Below are 16,753 nucleotides of genomic sequence, written 5' to 3' on the forward strand. Positions count from 1 at the left end.
TCTTGCCATTTAATGCTTAGAAGGGCCAGACCTTTTCCTAGGCCCTTCGGATGTATTATCTTTATTTAAAGAAATCCTCAAGATAACCTCATGGACCAGGCGCTCGGTCCAGCCCCTCAGAGATTCTGACTTCATAATTGTGAAATGCAGAATTGGCCCCTTCCCTAGGACTATTCCGTTCCTTGGTGTCAGAGCTAACACAGGGCTATCTAAATGAATCTCACATGGTAGATTTGCGGGTGTCACAGATCTGACAGAGATAATTTTGGATGAGGGTCTTTTTTGGCGTTCTCTGAACCATGTACTGCGAACGACCGTCACTCTGTGTCCAGGGATGACACGCCCTGCTCTCAGTCTTAGAGCATTTCAATTACATTGTCAACTAACAGGAAATGCTGTTTCTCTTCTCCCCTCGATGACATCCTTCCCAAGACGGCTGCCCCTGGAATTGTCAACTCCTGAAAATACTTCTGGGAAATAAATGTGCCCCTTTCACCATCCACCCCGGCACTCCCGCAGGGCCCTCGTGCTCCCTGGGCGACGGGCTGGTGGGAGCTGGCCTCCTGATGCAGATGCTGAGTTGGAGAGGCAGCGTCTCCCCATCCATCAATCCTAACTGCATTCAAACCTTTTCAATATGTGGGTTCCTTGATCGCGTTCACTGTATGGAAAACAAAATAGAGGGAAATGATTATTGGCACAAAACAGGGACGCGGTAAATCTTCAAATCAGATACGGGACAGATTGGAACAATATGGGTCCTCCAAGGTTGCCACCATAATGTACCTAATACCTCTCCGCGGGCAGGGCGGCAATCTGCTTTCAATCAATCTCGCTTTTTCTGAGCAAAAATACCAATTATGTTGAAGGAAGATTTTTTTCCCCCTCCCTTTTTGATAAAGACTGCTCTCTACCCCAGAAGGCATGCTGTAGTGAACAGACATATATTTTAAATCGTCGAGAATGGTATTGGACAGCTAACACCAAATGAGAAAAGTCAATCCTTTTTTTTTTTCCTTCTGTCTCCTGCCAGCATTTGTCTTACTTCTTAAGAGAAGTGAAAGCTAATTAAAGGCTTAAGGGATAATATTGATTGCATTGGAATATATTTTATATGTACCCAGCACATTTTCAACTAAGAGAACCCTGACTCTAAGGCTGAATAAATCAGCTGGCTGAGCCTTTGATTCAAGGGTGAGAGGGTGAACTCCTCCCCTCCCCTTCCACTTCTCATACAGCTGTCCTGGAGATGAATGGTTTTGGAGGAGGAAGCGGGGATGCTGGCAGATGTTCATTCAGTTCTTTGCGCACAGGATAGGAAGGATGGATGTTCAGGCATCTCTCTGGCCCTCTCATTGATTTGAGTCCAGCTTTGAATAATAACCAGGCTTATACTTGTATAGAACTGTAGGCTTTGCAATGCCTGGGGCAGGAGCTGGCTGGGGTATTAACCTCTCAGTTCCCTCATCTGCTGAACAGGGATGAGAAGCTTGCCCTGGATCACACGTCCTCGGGGCAGAGCAGGGAATCAAACCTGGCTTCCTTTCACATCCCTGTAGAGGCCCCCTTACCTTGGACCATGCTGGCCTTGGTCTCCACCAGGGAAGTTTGTGGGCAGAAAGTATCAACATTGTCCCCACGCTGCCCCACTGTCATTTGTGGAGAGGTCAAGTTCACACTCAGAAATCTTATTGAGATCACGCAAATTCACGTGCAGCCTGTTTTGTCCATATAGATGCACATGTGTGACAACAAGCATGTTAAGGTATGACGTGATAAAAATGCATATAGTCCAAGTGTTTCATTCACATCATGTACTCAGGCATACTGTGTATTTTAGGAAGGTGCTGGGTGTATGGGTTTTGAGCGTAGAATTTGGATGGGTGATCACAGGACCTCCCTCAACCCGGCAGGCACGGACTCGAGCTCAGTGATCTTGCTCACACGGCTCCTCTGAGGAAGTCACTGACGCCTCCCTCCCCGATGGCCTCTGCTTGCCGATCGCTAAGTGCAGCTCCGTAACAATAACAGTCCATAATGGTGATATTATGAACTGCACCGCGCGTATTATTGATTTACTCTTTGTTCTGCATCATTATCCTTTCACCAATGAGTTTACTGCATTATTCTCACATACTTAGTCAAGCACCAAATTACAAGGAAAGGGCAGGCTCTTGTAATGGCATCTAATGGAACATTGCATAAGTGATCATCATGCCTCCTATTACGAGCCGCCTCCAGCCAATGCGCGTTCCGCCTTATTGCAGTGTGCACAGAGCAGTTATGGAGTGCAAGGGGCCTGGCCATTTTACATGTTCCCACAGCATTACTGTGCTTCTTGCTCACCATGTGCCCATGCCTCACGGCCCAGCCAGGGATTCAGCCTCTGTCCCCCGCGGCCCGAGGCGCACAGGGATCGGGGCTGAGTCCCTTGCGACAACCTCTCTACTCTAAGGCAGCGCGTTTCATCTGTACAGCCAGTCCCGACGTTGGGGCCTGGCACTAACTCTACACCAAAGTGCTGAGTCCTGAGCGATCGAGCACCTTGTAGTGACTGTACTAGTAAGTGGCCGTAGGATAGCCTGGTGTCAACGTCAGATTGGTCCAGGAGCCCAGAGATGTTGGGGGGACTCTTGTTCCCACAGTTCTGGAAGAGGGGCTCCTCTCCCCCAGGCCAGCCACCATCTCCAGAAACAGAAGTCCACGCCCCCTGGGACAAGGCAGACAGTGCCTGCACCCTCTCTTCTTGGCTTCTCCCCATCTGGAGGCTGATTCCTTTGGCTCGCAGAGACACCCTAAGGAAGCAGCTGCCTGGGGACACAGGTCTGCGGCTCATCTCCCATTCCAGAGGCGTCCTGTCCCCATTTAGCCCTGAGTAATGCTCACTTACTGTAAAGTGTTACGTGCCCCCATTGTTGGAGGAGTTATGGCAGAAAAATGCAAAATTTTCCTTTTTACTGCTTATGGCCAACAGAGCCCATAATGTGTCAAGCCGCACATTAGCCACCCTGATAAAAGTTCGCTTCCTTACACACAAAATCATCGTTTCAGCAAGATTTGTTATCTCATTACCTGATAAGCTCTATGTCATAAACCAAGACTCATTCAGTAAATCTCCTGGGAGGACGCTTTGTGGGCAGAAAGGGAGAGATAGGAATCTGCAAGGGACTTGATAATGCAGCGTTTAAGCGCGAGCATAATGTCACTTATTGTTAAATGCATAAAACCACTTGGCCAAACGGTTGGGCTTTAATAGGATTTTGTGCAGCATCAGGTGAGACGCCATATGCCTTTTCTGCTGAAGAGCACCTGCCAGCACCGCCGCTTTGCCTCGCAGCCTCTGGGGAGGGGAGCTGGGCTCATGGAGCCCCCCGGGACGATGCTTTCCTGCGCCTGCGCTTCCTCTGTCCTGCTGGGCATGGGTGCCTGGGTCTCGCTGGGCCACTTCATCTAACCCGCCTCTCCCGTTCAGGCACATTGTGGTCTGTGGACACATCACTCTGGAGAGTGTCTCCAATTTCCTGAAGGACTTCCTGCACAAGGACCGGGATGATGTCAACGTGGAGATCGTCTTTCTTCACAAGTAAGAGGCCCCTGTGGTTTTGAGACCCTCCACCCAACAAGACACCCCGAGGGGGCACCTGGAGTGTCTGCAGGAGTGGTGTTGTAGGGGCAGCAATGGGGGGGGGGGGGCAGGGCAGGGTTGAATGAGACACGATCCCTGCTGGCCTCATTGCAGAGGAAGATCTGAACCAATGGAAAGGCAGTGACACACTAGTTCAGTGATAGCAGCACCTGCCTCTGTGAAGGTGATTCTGGCAAATAACAGAGGAGTTTATTATGGGTCACACATGTCATTACTGTCCCCTCAGCTTCTGGATCTCTGTGATCCATGTGTGTCCCCAGTGTCTGGTACTGAATGATGAGTGGTATGGTGTGGATACCTTATGAGTGCAGGGGTGACATAGCGACCAAGGAAAATATAACAGGAAGCAGGATGCAAGGTACTAATAACCACAGTAACTGTGGTTCCCAGAAACCCTCAGTGGGGGACACTGTGCTCCCTGGTCACCGTGCATACAGTCCCTTCTTTAATCAACAGAGGGAGCAGAGTACATGCTCTGGATTCCGAATACCCGATCTGAATCTTGCATTAACCAATTACTTGCTGAACCTCTCTGGGCCTCAGTTTCCACATCCATAAGATGGGGAGATCATCATGGTTTCTACCTACATCCTTGGGCTGTTGTGAGAATGAAAAGAAGTAACCCATGTAATGTACACAGAGCAGAATCAGGCGTGCAGTAGCTGCTCAATCAATGGTAGCTATTATTGTGAAATATAAAATATATTAGGTCACATAATCGATTTAGAAGTTATGTCTTATTAGATTTGATTTACAGGTGAGGAAAGCAAGGTAGCTCCCCTCTGCTCAGTGTTATTGAGATTTTAAGCTTTGCCTTATCCCCTTTAAGTAAAAGGTATTCTGCACAGGGATGGAGAGTTGGGGGGCTCAAGCATGTTGACATGCATTGCTCCGTCTTCTTTTAGAGACTGGCCATCAAGGGACCAGTCCTAGCCACAAGTTGCCAGAGGGACAAAGCTTACATGTCGGTGTTGGCTCGGTATGGGGTTGACCACTCAGGACTCTGTCCTGCTCCAAGAGCCCACTCAGGTTGATCTCCCTACAAGCTCCCATTCTGTGCACCTTCTTCCTTCGGGCATTTGTTCACCAATACCAAACTGGTCACCAGGTTTGAGCACTGGCATTTTTCTTCTCATCACTGACTTCTCCAAGTTCTGAAAAGGCTGGCCAGGCCATGGGCCCAGGAGCAGAACCCACAGAACAGTTCAGAGCTAGCTGCTGATTCCCAGTTGTGGGGCCCGTCTTCTGCTGAGCCTATTAGAAGGTTCAAGAGAAGTGTAATGTGTACTAGAAGTGTAGTCTGCCCTCCTGTTGACTGAACATTTCAAGATGAGCTCATGTGCGACATCAGAGCACAACACTGATCCCACCTTAACTGACTGAAGTCAGTTTAACCAGGTGGCAGACTGGCCGGGGGCATCTGTACCAGGAAGTGTCCACCGCTTCGTGCATTCCCCGGGGAGCTTCAGGAATGAAGCATGAGCGTACTGATCTGGGGGACTGGAAAGACTTGCATAGGCAGCTCCTCCTCTCTCACCCAGGGCTTCAGTCAGAATCACGTTGGCTGCTAATGCTTCCAGTATCAGGGTTCCCCTGTGTCCCCAGCATCGATTCTTGTCAGCATCATAGTAGATGGCCCAGTTAATTAACCTCTTGAAGCTTTGTGTTAATAACATATCTTTCTCTAGTGTCGTTCTGAGGTTTAAATGAGTTAATACTTGCAAGTGTTTAGAATGGTATCTGCCATGCAGTAAATGCTCAAAACATTAAAAGTTATTAAGACTAGGTACTTAGTAAATGTTAGTCGTGTTGATTAACACGATCCCCGGCACCAAGTAGGTTCTAACTAAATATGACCTCCCAGTGCCTAGTATAGTACCATACAGAGTAGGTTTGTTCATTTCTGCAGAATGAATGAACGAACGAACGAATGAATGAATGAATGAATGAATTGGTCAGTCAGTGTTTTAATGAATGAATGAATGAATTGGTCAGTCAGTGTTTTAATCTTTGTTCTCCAGTGGAAAGATGTCCTTACAGCTCAGTCCTAAGAATGATGAATAGTGTACACCCTGTGAATCAAGAACAGTAATGCGAGTAAATGAACTCTGGGTGTGGCTGCACAGAGGTGACATTTTTGGGGATGAGGAGTCCATGAGGTGGAGAAGCAGGGAAAAGGCTTTTGGTGGAAAGAACAGCACTGCCAAGGGAACCTGTGGCTAACCCTGATGTCACAACCTCAGTTTCTCTATTTATAAAATAGGGATTCCATTCATAATGAAGTTGAAGACATTTCACCCCATATGCCTCAGACTTGGTGAAAGTCTGGGCCTGTTTATTTTGCCTTGGTATTCGGTTTGGTTCAGGTAGGTTTTATCTCTCTTGAGTGCAAGCCTTTTATTTATGACAAGCTTGGGAGCTGCTTTGAAGGAGAAAGCCCTTTCCCAGGTCTCCCTCTGTGGAAGTCAAGAGAAGGGGACCTGGAGGCTGCAATACCTGTGTCTGTCATATTAATGGCTGTTTCTTCTCTCTCTGCACAGCATTTCCCCCAACCTGGAGCTGGAAGCTCTATTCAAACGACATTTTACTCAGGTGGAATTTTATCAGGGTTCAGTCCTCAACCCACATGATCTTGCAAGAGTCAAGGTAAGAAGGAAGAAGCGACCTCTGCTTTTCTTCCACCTAAGAGGAGGGCACCTCAGTGTAAGGGACATGCCTCCCAGGATGGTTAAGAGTCACCCCCCAACCCCTAATGAGGGAAGTTAGATACCACCACCTTGGCACCACTCTTGCATAGGCCCCAGGGATTGCTTCTGCTGGCACCTTCTAGACCACCTGTGAGCATTCCACACTTAAACCTCTTGGAGCATGGAACTTCCTTTGCTGATTCCCTCAGTATCAGCACTGCTAAAGGAAGCAGACTAGTTGTGTGGACTCAATAGTCTCCCATACAACATAATAATCAAGTTATTACCATCTTGAATACTTAAGTAGGACTCAATGTAGCTCTGAAATCAATTATTTATATAAGAAAGGAACATTAAGGGTAAAATCCTATATAATAAAAGGCTAATATGCAAATTGACCGAATGGAGGAATGACTGGTCGCTATGTCATTCACTGACCACCCTGCGGGGAGCGGGCCTAAGCTGTCAGTAGGACATCCCCCAAGGGCTCAGGCCGAGCTGAAGGACCACCCTGAGTACACGAATTTCGTGCACCGGGCCTCTAGTTTAAAATTTTATCAAGCCATAAAACATTTTGAGCTTCCTTCTCCCCCCACCAAAAGACTAAGGTGTGGAACTAAACATACAGGTATCTGATATCACTTTGTAATGGGCTAATTTTTCTTTCCAGCGCCTGCTAAGGTAGAATCTTCTTAGAAAGCACACTCGAGGCTTATAAGGGGATGGGGTACAGCAAAATGGCCTCTGCCACTCTACTCATTGCATACCGATTTTGTAAGCACTCTCTGAGTTTGCACAACAGTAAGTGTATATTGAAATTGTGAAACCACTGACATCTAATGTTAACTGCAGCCACCACACCATTCAGTAACCATGTAATGGACAAACATGAATAAGCCAAAAGGACTTGAGTAAATTCTCTGGACTATTAAAGAAAACCAGAGACACTGTGACGTACGATGGGGAGACCACGCCCTCCCTCCAAATGCAGGAGGGTCTGCTAAGTACAACATGCCAAGTGGGACAGGCTGCAGGCCTGCGCCAGCATAAGAATTCTTATGGAGTCCAGTTCATCTTAATTTTCCCCAGACATGGTCCAAGTTATGGCTATTGTGGAAGCTCATGAGAACTTCAAGAAAATGGTTATTGTTCTTGGACCTAATTTTGATGTAGGCAGTTATTAGCACTACTCACGAACCCCTCAAAGGAATAAACTATTTGGGGCTCATGTTCAGATAAGTTAGTAAGTTATAATTTGAGATCGTCTGTTACACATCATTTCATAGATACAGATGTGTTGTCTTTTAAATATCTGAATGCTAATTGAATACTAAACAGCACTGGTTCAGGACTCTCATTTCCTTTTATTTGCCAGATAAGATGTGAAAAGGGTTAGAGGAAGAATGTTGGAGTCTAAATGACTGAATCTCCAACTCCTCAGTTATCTTGGTAACCTGAGTGGATGGGCTTAGCCCACCTAACTCCATTTCCCACCGGAAAAATTAGGATCGTGGTGGGGTAAGGAGGTGGGGCGGGGGTGGGGGTACTAAAAGGCTTAGTTCATTGTTCTTTAAAGAAATCTGAGAAGCTCACACATAAGACTATGCAAAATGAACAGTATAATTACTAAGGTACGTGCTGTTCCCTCCAACAGCAAGATGAATTGTTTATATCATAATAAGACTTTGCAACCTACACTTTTGACACAAACTATAATCTCTCAGGATTCTTTTAAAAAATTCCCTTGCAAAGCACCAGGTTCCCCAAGAGCTGCCAATAGTGAGAGACGGCCACCGAGCCTGGCTATTTATGTGTTTGTGCCTGTGGTTTTCCTTTCGGTGTCTTAGATAGAGTCAGCAGATGCGTGCCTCATCCTTGCCAATAAGTACTGCGCAGACCCCGACGCTGAAGATGCCTCCAACATCATGAGGTAACCTCTGCGGGTGGGGGGAAGGCTCTGGGCTCGGGGCTCTGTGGCCCACTTGCTCCCCTTTGGGTCCTCTACACCATCTCCTCCATAAGCTACCTGCCTAGGCCTGGGGGGAGCTGAGGCTGTGCGGGGTGTGGGGGGCAGTGACACAAGGCATAGTCCATAGGAAGTTTGTCCTGAGAAGATGGGAGCTCTGGGTCTTGAGTTTGAGATTCTTTAGACAGGACCAAAAGGAAAGGTAAATTTAGATGGGCATGACCTGGAGTAAGGTGCCATGTTTCCTAAGAGGGAATGGACCTGAGATACCTAAATGGGGACGTGGGTGGTTTCGTCTCAAGGGACCTTTCGAAACATCTGTAGATGTTCTTGGTTGTCATAACTAGGGTTGTCGTCTGCTCATGCCTGGCGGGTAGAGACCAGTAATGCTGCCCAACATCCTATAATACAAAGGCCAGCTGCACACAGCAGAGAATTGGTCAGGCTCCAAATTTCAATAGTGCCTGGGATGAAGCCCCATCTTAGAGCTTTCCAAGTGTGTCTATAGCACATGGACTCATTTCACCCACAAAGAGGAGTTTGTTCTCCAATTAGTTTGTTTCAACCAGTCTCCCTGAATGAAATAGTTTTGTTTACTGAAAACTTTCTCAGTGCTTTTAATACTAATATGAATGATAATAATAATGTGCTCTAGAGAATTTCTCAAACCTATTTGACTACAAGCCCCCACCCCCATTTTTACAGAACATCTGGGGGGCCACTCTTTGGAGAACACTTCCCAGTACCCTTCCTGCAAATGGCCTGAGCCTATCAGAGGCCATTCTCTGCCCAACTCTTACCCCTCACTATTTCAGAAGAAAACTGTTGTTCTCTTTTTGTTCTTTGCATAGACCCATATCCAGACATATTGTGACTATGAGATGCCTAAAAGGTAAAGGTATTTTTCTCCAGATAGTTAAAGCTTTTTGAAATCTTACCTCCTGTAGCATAAACTGCAGAGTAGTTAAGACAGCTGGGAGGAGTAAAAAGAACCTTCTGGAGAAGAGATGACCTAAGAGAAAACATGCCACTCCCACTGTATTCCCAGGAACTCTTACCTAATTGTGAACAGCCATCTTTTGGGTCTAGACAAAGATTCCCTCCCTGCACCTTGGTTTACTGTGTCCTGGGAATTTGCCCTGACTGTCCCAAGATGGGGGCTGGGGAAGTTGCCTTTGCATCATCACAATGCTGGAACCTCCTTTCTGTGCCTTTAATCAGTGGCCCCACGTGACACGTGCTTCCCCATCGATGAGGTGGGGGGGATTCCTCCATGCTTTTCGGATGAGAGAGGCCTCCCCTCAGCATCTGGTCCTAGTGTCTGGCAAGCAACATCTGGAGCATTGTTCTCTTTCCACTCGCTTTTCTTTGGCAATACGATTAGTGCTGTTGTTTTAAGAAAGTTGATGCGTGAGCTCTTGTAAGCACCGGGCTTGCCAGGCTGCAGGAGATGGTGGAGTGAGGACATGCTCCCACATCTGGGTTCATCCCCTCACTGGTCACAGCTGGAGAGTGACTACAGCATCCTCGGTTAAGGTACCTCAGTCTGCCCTTTCTTTGAACTAGAATTTCACTCCTTCACCACGTTTTTGCATCGTATGAAGTGACACAGATGTAGACTTTAAGGCACTAGGCTTTATCTTCAAAATTTCATCCAAAATATCAAAAGAAGATGAAGCTTAATGTGTTGACCCCACAGACAAGTTTGAGGGTGGCACTACCTTTTTTTTTTGCCTTCAAAAGTGACTAATTGAAATGATAATAGCTTTGCAATGGACATTTTTTCTTCATCACAATATCTCATAAAAGCCTTGCCTGTGGTAGGGTTAATGTGAAGACATATAGGTTACCAGGACATGATGCCAAGGCATAGCTATTACTGGGCAAAGGTAGTATCAGAAATGTAACTGAGCCATCCATTAGCCAGAATCAAAACTATAGGCCCAGGCAGCACAAGGAAATGGGAGGCTCGGGGTTAAAAATGGGTTCTGTCTTTCCCTTATTTGTATAATCCTCCTTCCTCCTTAATTTAATGAGACCAATCTGCCCTGTTTGAAATTAAAATGTCAAAGATCCATTTGAAATGAGCTAATGCAGAAAACTGGCTGAGGCTGTGAACTGAATTCAGAGGGTTGACAGAGGCTCCAAGTCCTTGAGTTATAAGCTTGGGCCGACACAAGACTTTTTCAACAATAAAATGAAATCCTTCAAGTGCAGAAGCCCAGGGTGAATTTGTGCAGGAGAGGCTTATGTGTGATCCATTTCCTAAGTGCACAAGTTGGAGCTTTCCAGACACAGCTGCTCCTGGCCGCCTCTCTCCATCTTTGCACGACACAGGGATGAAGTGCAGGGTTTCTGGGTGGGAAGTTTGTGGGGGGTGTCACAATAAATGCACTTGCATTTCTGATTAGGCTCAGGCGGTGGGCCATTCCATGGAATTCCATTCTTGAGCCTTCCTTGTCACAGAAGGAAATGTACAGTGTCACCTCTGACAGAGTCCGTAATGACAAAAACCATAACTTACACGTGGAGAGAGCTTTTAATGATTTCAAAGCATTTTCACATCTGGTCTTTCATTTTGCTGCTCAGACCAAGCCTGTGAAATAAATAAAGCAGGTACTGTTGCCCCCGATGTCCAGATGAGGAAACGGTCACAGAGAGACCAGGGATTTCCTGAAGGTCACCAGTTCGCCAGGGCACTAGCTGGGACTGGAGTCCAGGTGTTTATATTCCTCTGCTCCCTGCCCCTCCCCTGTTAGCACATAATTGTCAGGGGGATCATGGGGAGGCCCAGGCAGGAGCTATACTGAGTATGGACTGAGGGCAGTTTGGAAGGATTTTGTACTAGAACTCCGAAAGGCCTTGCCCCTTAGTCTAACCAGGGTCAAAGTCATCATTTAGATGCTATTAACCATTGAAGGCTGAGTCAAGAATCCCGTCCTGGGAGCCCAACTTAGAAATCATTTTTGTGAGTGGCCATGTGTATGACAATTAGAATCATTTGTTGGGTTGCTTGTTTGCTTTGTCACTGTTGTCTCAAATTATTACTTGGATAATTGGATCCACAGCAAATTGTTTCTAGGCTCTTCCCCAGGGTATGAGATTGCTTTCTTCAGATGCCTCTATAGGCAACACACTTTGACCCTGGCCCCAGATCCCCCTACCTCCAGGACACACATGATCACATACCTCAGGCCTCTCTCTTCTTTTATGCCCAGGACACTTCTGTGGCCGTTTTGTGGTTTCTTTTTCACACTACCACGGATACGGTAGTGGAAACACAATTTAACTTGGCCCCATGCCTGCAACCCCTCAGGATGGCCCTGGATGCTGGCCCCACATTCACTCCATTCGGTTGTGTTCAAATTAATCTTCCCATCAGACTCCAAAGTTAAGGTAAACCCTGCCTCAGCTTTCATGTTTTCTTTTTCAGAGTAATCTCCATAAAGAACTATCACCCGAAGATAAGAATCATCACTCAGATGCTGCAGTATCACAACAAGGTAGGACAGTGAGAGCCTACTGAGGCTCAGAGATGCATATGGGGGTCTAGTCCCTTCTCTCTTGCCATTCAGCCACACACACACACACACACACACACACACAGACACACACACCAACAACAAAGCAATCCACAGGCCTGAACGAAGTGGGTGGTGGGTAAACCCTCCTTGGGACATTTCTTCAGTCCAAACACCTTGTCTGCAGTTGGTCACTGGAAGGAATCTCCTTCAGGTACCGATTCATTCATTCAGGAAGCATCTGTGGGACCTCCAGGTTCAGATTATTGCTGCACTCAGATCCCATTGCAACACTTCCATTTTTATGTGCTGTCCTAATTCCTTTAGTGTGTGTTTACTGAACACCTACGAGATGGTCAACACTCTGCCTGACGCCCTATCCCCAAGTGGATATAGCAAAAGAGAAGTCCTGTTTTGTGCTCTCAAGGATTGAGTCCTCAAGGTGCAGAGAGTGTCCCAAATAGGACTCTTCTATCTATCTGAGACCAGGTGAACCTGGGGGAACAGAACACATGTTGGGTGGTGAATGTGGGACATGGCATTCTCAAATTCAAGATGAGAATTGCATGGTTGAATTCAGGAAAATTAGAGTAAACATAATGGAATCTTCCTAGTGTTAGAGCTTACAAGGGGGATGGGGAAGAAAACAAATGCTGGAGTCTGCGTTGACTCCTCCACTCGAATGGTCACTAAACTCCCAGGAAAACAGCTTTGGGGGAGGGAAGGTGGCACTTGTGTCTGTTTGATATGGAACCAGTTATCCCCTTAATGAGGCTTAGAAATGAGGCTGTGCAGTACCTGGAACCAGGTGTCCTGTGTGAACAGAATAACTCCCTGCTGGGTTTTGAGTGAGTGTGTGACCCATCTTACAGGCCATATTCCCTACGAAATAGGCAGTCAGGTGACCCAGACGAAACCCCGCTCTGCCAAATGTGCCAGTGCCATGCCATTATTTCTTAATTGCTGGCAAGGGCTGCCCCATTTTGCTGTGTGGAAGCCCATCAGAGGCTGTCGCTGAGTGGGGCCTGCTGTCGGTGACTGGCTACCCTTGGCGCTGCACCCCCTGCCAACCGTTGCCCAACCCTCGGCAGGTGGTTCCACTGCAGAAGGTGTTGTGCTGCAGCCAGAGGGCTTGGTGGTGGGCACCCACGGTCACCGTGTCCTGTTTGTCTCTGGAAAACCCAAGGACACTGAAGAGACACAGCGAGGATATTGGTAACTCACAAGCATCACTTTAGAGAAGTTTTCTGACAGCAGCCCCTGTAGGTGGAGGTGGATTTTCTCAGCAAGGCCGTGGCTGGTGACAGCTCCTGGGGTAACGAACTCCCTTCTTCCATTTGAGATTTGAAATTGTATTTCGTGTGGGAGTGCTTGAAGCCGTTGTTTAGATTTTGGGCTGACTTCAGATTGAATAGGAAAATTAATGTTGTATGTTTACAAAGGGATGTCAGTTCCTTCCCTCCTGCTTCCAGTGAGTGCTGATAGAGCATCTTCAAGACATTAAGGAGGATTTCAGCTGTGATTCCTGTCAAACTCCAAGCGGCTCCATAGACCCAGGGTTCAGATGGCACCGGGTCAGTGTTCACATGGCCACGGCGAGCTCAGGGTCTCCCACAGACTCTGTGGCTCTTCAGGAACAACGGTGAAGACGTCAGCCAATCTGTGATTATTTGCTTAAAACACACTTTGTTTAGAGCCACCCATCTGTGTGGGTTTAGAGTTAGGCAAACATCGCTACGAGATTCTGCCCTGGAAGATCAGTAAGGGTGCCGGGGACGGAGCGACTGGACACAGGGCCTTCCCTCTCTCATTGCCTTTCTCTCTTCCAGAGAAAGAATAGAAAGACCACTGTTCATTATTAGTTATCTTATTCCTTGAAGAATTGCAAACAGACATTCTTCCCCTTGCTTTATAATTTTTCTCTTGTTTCCTAAGGTCCTCCTACCTACCTTTCAACATGTTTTTCTCCACCTTCCATTCAATATTATTTTTCTTCCTCTTTTGGCACTTTCTCTTCACCAGAGATCTCCACCCATGAAAACTTGCTTTCAGAAAGAACATGGTATGTGCGTATAAACTTATGTCACTGTCAATATATTCCAAGGGATAGTTGATTCCATAATTGGATGCCATGTATAAAATATAAAGGATCTCAATCCCCTGTGACCAAATGATTCTGGTATTCTAGGACCTAGAGGGACATAGGGAAACTGCCTGCTTTTTCTCCATGTAAATCTACCCCTGAGTTTGTTATCATAATAATATCAGACATTTGTGTCGTATTTTATGGTTTTAAAAGAGCTTTGACATCCATTCTGTCATTGAGTCCTCATTTGACCATCTGTGCATTTCAGCATTCAATGTGACTTCGGACTGGGGCTCTAAGCTCTGACTTCAGAGCCGCTCTGGAGGGTACAAATAATGGTCACTTGGCAGCCAGTGAGCTAAGAGACAGAGCTGCCAACTACCACCTTCTCTTTACATAGAGCCACAGCCCACTGAACCAAACTGTGGCTCCGTAGAGTAGGACTCATAGAAGGGTTGATATTCTCCAAAGTGGGTCTGTCTAATATCACTAGACTCCATGGAGGGAAACACTCACAGCCTAGCCATCTCTGAACATGGAAAGACTATGGCCCCGGAAATTTTCTAATTTGAGTGTAAGTGGCTTGAATCTCTTCAAGGAAAGAATGGTTTATGACATCTTGGAAAGGTGTTACTCCTGATGATCTAGCTCTTACTGGATTTTCTCCCCCAGCAGACTGTAGTGAACGAGTTCTTTTCTGAACTTGAAGCCGAGTCCTGCTGGCCTGATGGACATGCAAGTTCTTTGAGCTTCCTCCTGTAAACCCTTATACTTGGGCAGTAGTGCTACAGTGCTTCCTCTGATGTGACCTCTTTGCTCCTCATGGTGGCTTCCCCAGTTGTATTTTATGTACAGTGAGAGGTGGGACTGGGGCTGGAATTCATCTCTCCTGGTTTCCCAGGACGAACTGTCTTAAGTTCCTTCTTCTTGAGATAATGAGTGGCCCAGTGACCCTGCCCAGCAGGTCTACTTCTCTAGGTTGGAAGGATTTGCCTCTGGACTCCCATGTACAATGATGGTCTTTCCCCTGGGCCCCACTGCCCTCAAATGAAAAAGGACAGATTTGCCAGACACCAAGAATTCTAATTCCTGGGTCAATCTCCTGTCTTTGCTTCATGCACACAGAAATCCCTGGTCCCAGGCTTTGGCACATCCCTTGTGGCTCCCTGCCCTGCAATTTCAGAAGATACTGGGGCCAAGAAAGGAAGCCTGAGAAATGAGACCAATGCCTTTCCTCTGTAAACATGTAAACTATGTCTAAGGAACTCAAAGCAGATGGCCACATGAGGGACCCAAGGCCTGGACTTCATACCCTGGATGGCACCTGGGGATGTGAGAAACCCTCTTGAAAACTTTCTGTGTGTTTCTTTGAAGGTTCCATGAAGGTTTTCTAGTGTCTGGGGCTTGATGACTTGATTGTTCATGAGTTAGATTTAATTTTCCTCATTCTTTTCAGATGATATTAATGCAAATTAATATTTTTTCTCTTAGACTGATATGTTATTCTCTATGATGCCAGGGAAGTAGAGGGGAAGGTGGCCTTCTCTGGACAGTGAAGAGTAGGGAGAGAAATGGGATAAAGGGCAGGGCTAGTTCTGGATCGAGGATACGATGTGTGGACAGTCTCTGATACTCAGCCTGAGGGAAATTGCCATCCTCTGTGGCCCACACATGGGGCTGTCTTAACAGTGCTGTCATCAGGACGGATACAGTCATCTCTCCCAGGAATAGACTCCTGCTGGCTTAGGACGCACGCGATTGCCATAGAACTGGATTTTGCAAGAAGGAATTTCACAAGAGTGGTATTTCTGAAAGCAGAGCCTGGAGCCTTAGGGCCCACCCTTTGTTTCCACGATGGAGTCTTCTATCCCCTTCTAATACAACTGCCTATATTGTCCAGAGAGTGAAGGGAAGCCTTGTTGGTGCTCCTCCTGTTTGGAGAGAAATCGTCATTTCAGGGCCATGAAGTCTGGCATTGGAAGACCTATGGTGCCGGGGTTCTTGTCCCAGCCTTACGAAGGGTTCAGCAATCTGGAGAAAGGAGCTGATGCGTAGATTCAAGAAGGAGTCCAAGGACGAAAGATAATTTTGAAAGGCATTGGGGGTCAGAGGAGCTTCAGCTAAAGGAACTGAAGACTACCTCCTTGTCTAGGACCCTTGCTTTTATTAACACAATTTGTCCTAAGGCAAGGTGGAGACATACACTTCAAAGGGTCAGGTTTCAAAGGGTAGGGCAGAGAAGCATTGTCAGTTTGGGGGAAGAGCCTACAGCTGTTCAGGTGTTTGGCCAACAGGAGGCAATAAAATGCCCTGAGCTGTCTGGCAGCAAGCATACTATTCAGGTTTGGGGGAGGTGCTTTTTAGCCATCCCAGATGATTCAGCCCTGCTGACATGCTGGAATTGGCTTAAGGCACTAGGGGTTCTCTCCAAGCAGAGCAAGAGGTCTTTCTGCTGGGACTTGGACACTTACTGAGTTTTAGGGAGAGAAACCTTGCAATGGAGGCAGCCTTCTCCATCTCTTAGACAAATTGCATCCTCAGAAACTTCCTTTATAAAACAAGCCAAAATTACTGCTTTCAGTCCCAATTCTGGCTCCTGGGACAAAGCAAGACAAGCCTAATCTCTTCATCACAGCAGCAGCTCCGTGATGGCGAGACCTTCAGGCCCCGCGCTGCTGCCTCTCTCCGTTGTTCTTCAGAAGGGGTTGTCCAGAACCGACACCTCTGCTCGTGCTTGTCATGTGTTCTCTGTAAGTGATGCAAGTGGTCAGCTTCCCCCCTTAAATCTGACGGTTAGGCTGGATCAGGTTTTCTGGAACCAGCCTGACCCGTTCACATCAGAATGGC

The 16,753-nt window shown here is 47.0% G+C and overlaps 1 protein-coding gene across 21 annotated transcripts in view; it reads left to right on the forward strand.

Annotated features, from left to right (window-relative positions):
- Positions 1 to 16,753, forward strand: part of KCNMA1 (potassium calcium-activated channel subfamily M alpha 1) — a gene marked incomplete at both ends in the record, with an annotated part of 694,964 nt that overhangs the window by 490,332 nt on the left and 187,879 nt on the right. For all 21 annotated transcript variants that reach the window (XM_079794081.1, XM_079794087.1, XM_079794070.1 and 18 more), the window contains 4 exons: positions 3,473 to 3,583; positions 6,187 to 6,292; positions 8,181 to 8,263; positions 11,733 to 11,802. In XM_079794081.1, the coding sequence (XP_079650207.1) occupies positions 3,473 to 3,583; positions 6,187 to 6,292; positions 8,181 to 8,263; positions 11,733 to 11,802 (370 nt within the window). The remainder of the gene's footprint in view (positions 1 to 3,472; positions 3,584 to 6,186; positions 6,293 to 8,180; positions 8,264 to 11,732; positions 11,803 to 16,753) is intronic.

This window comes from Cnephaeus nilssonii (genome assembly GCF_951640355.1).
Source record: "Cnephaeus nilssonii genome assembly, chromosome: 16".
NCBI lineage: Eukaryota > Metazoa > Chordata > Mammalia > Chiroptera > Vespertilionidae > Cnephaeus > Cnephaeus nilssonii.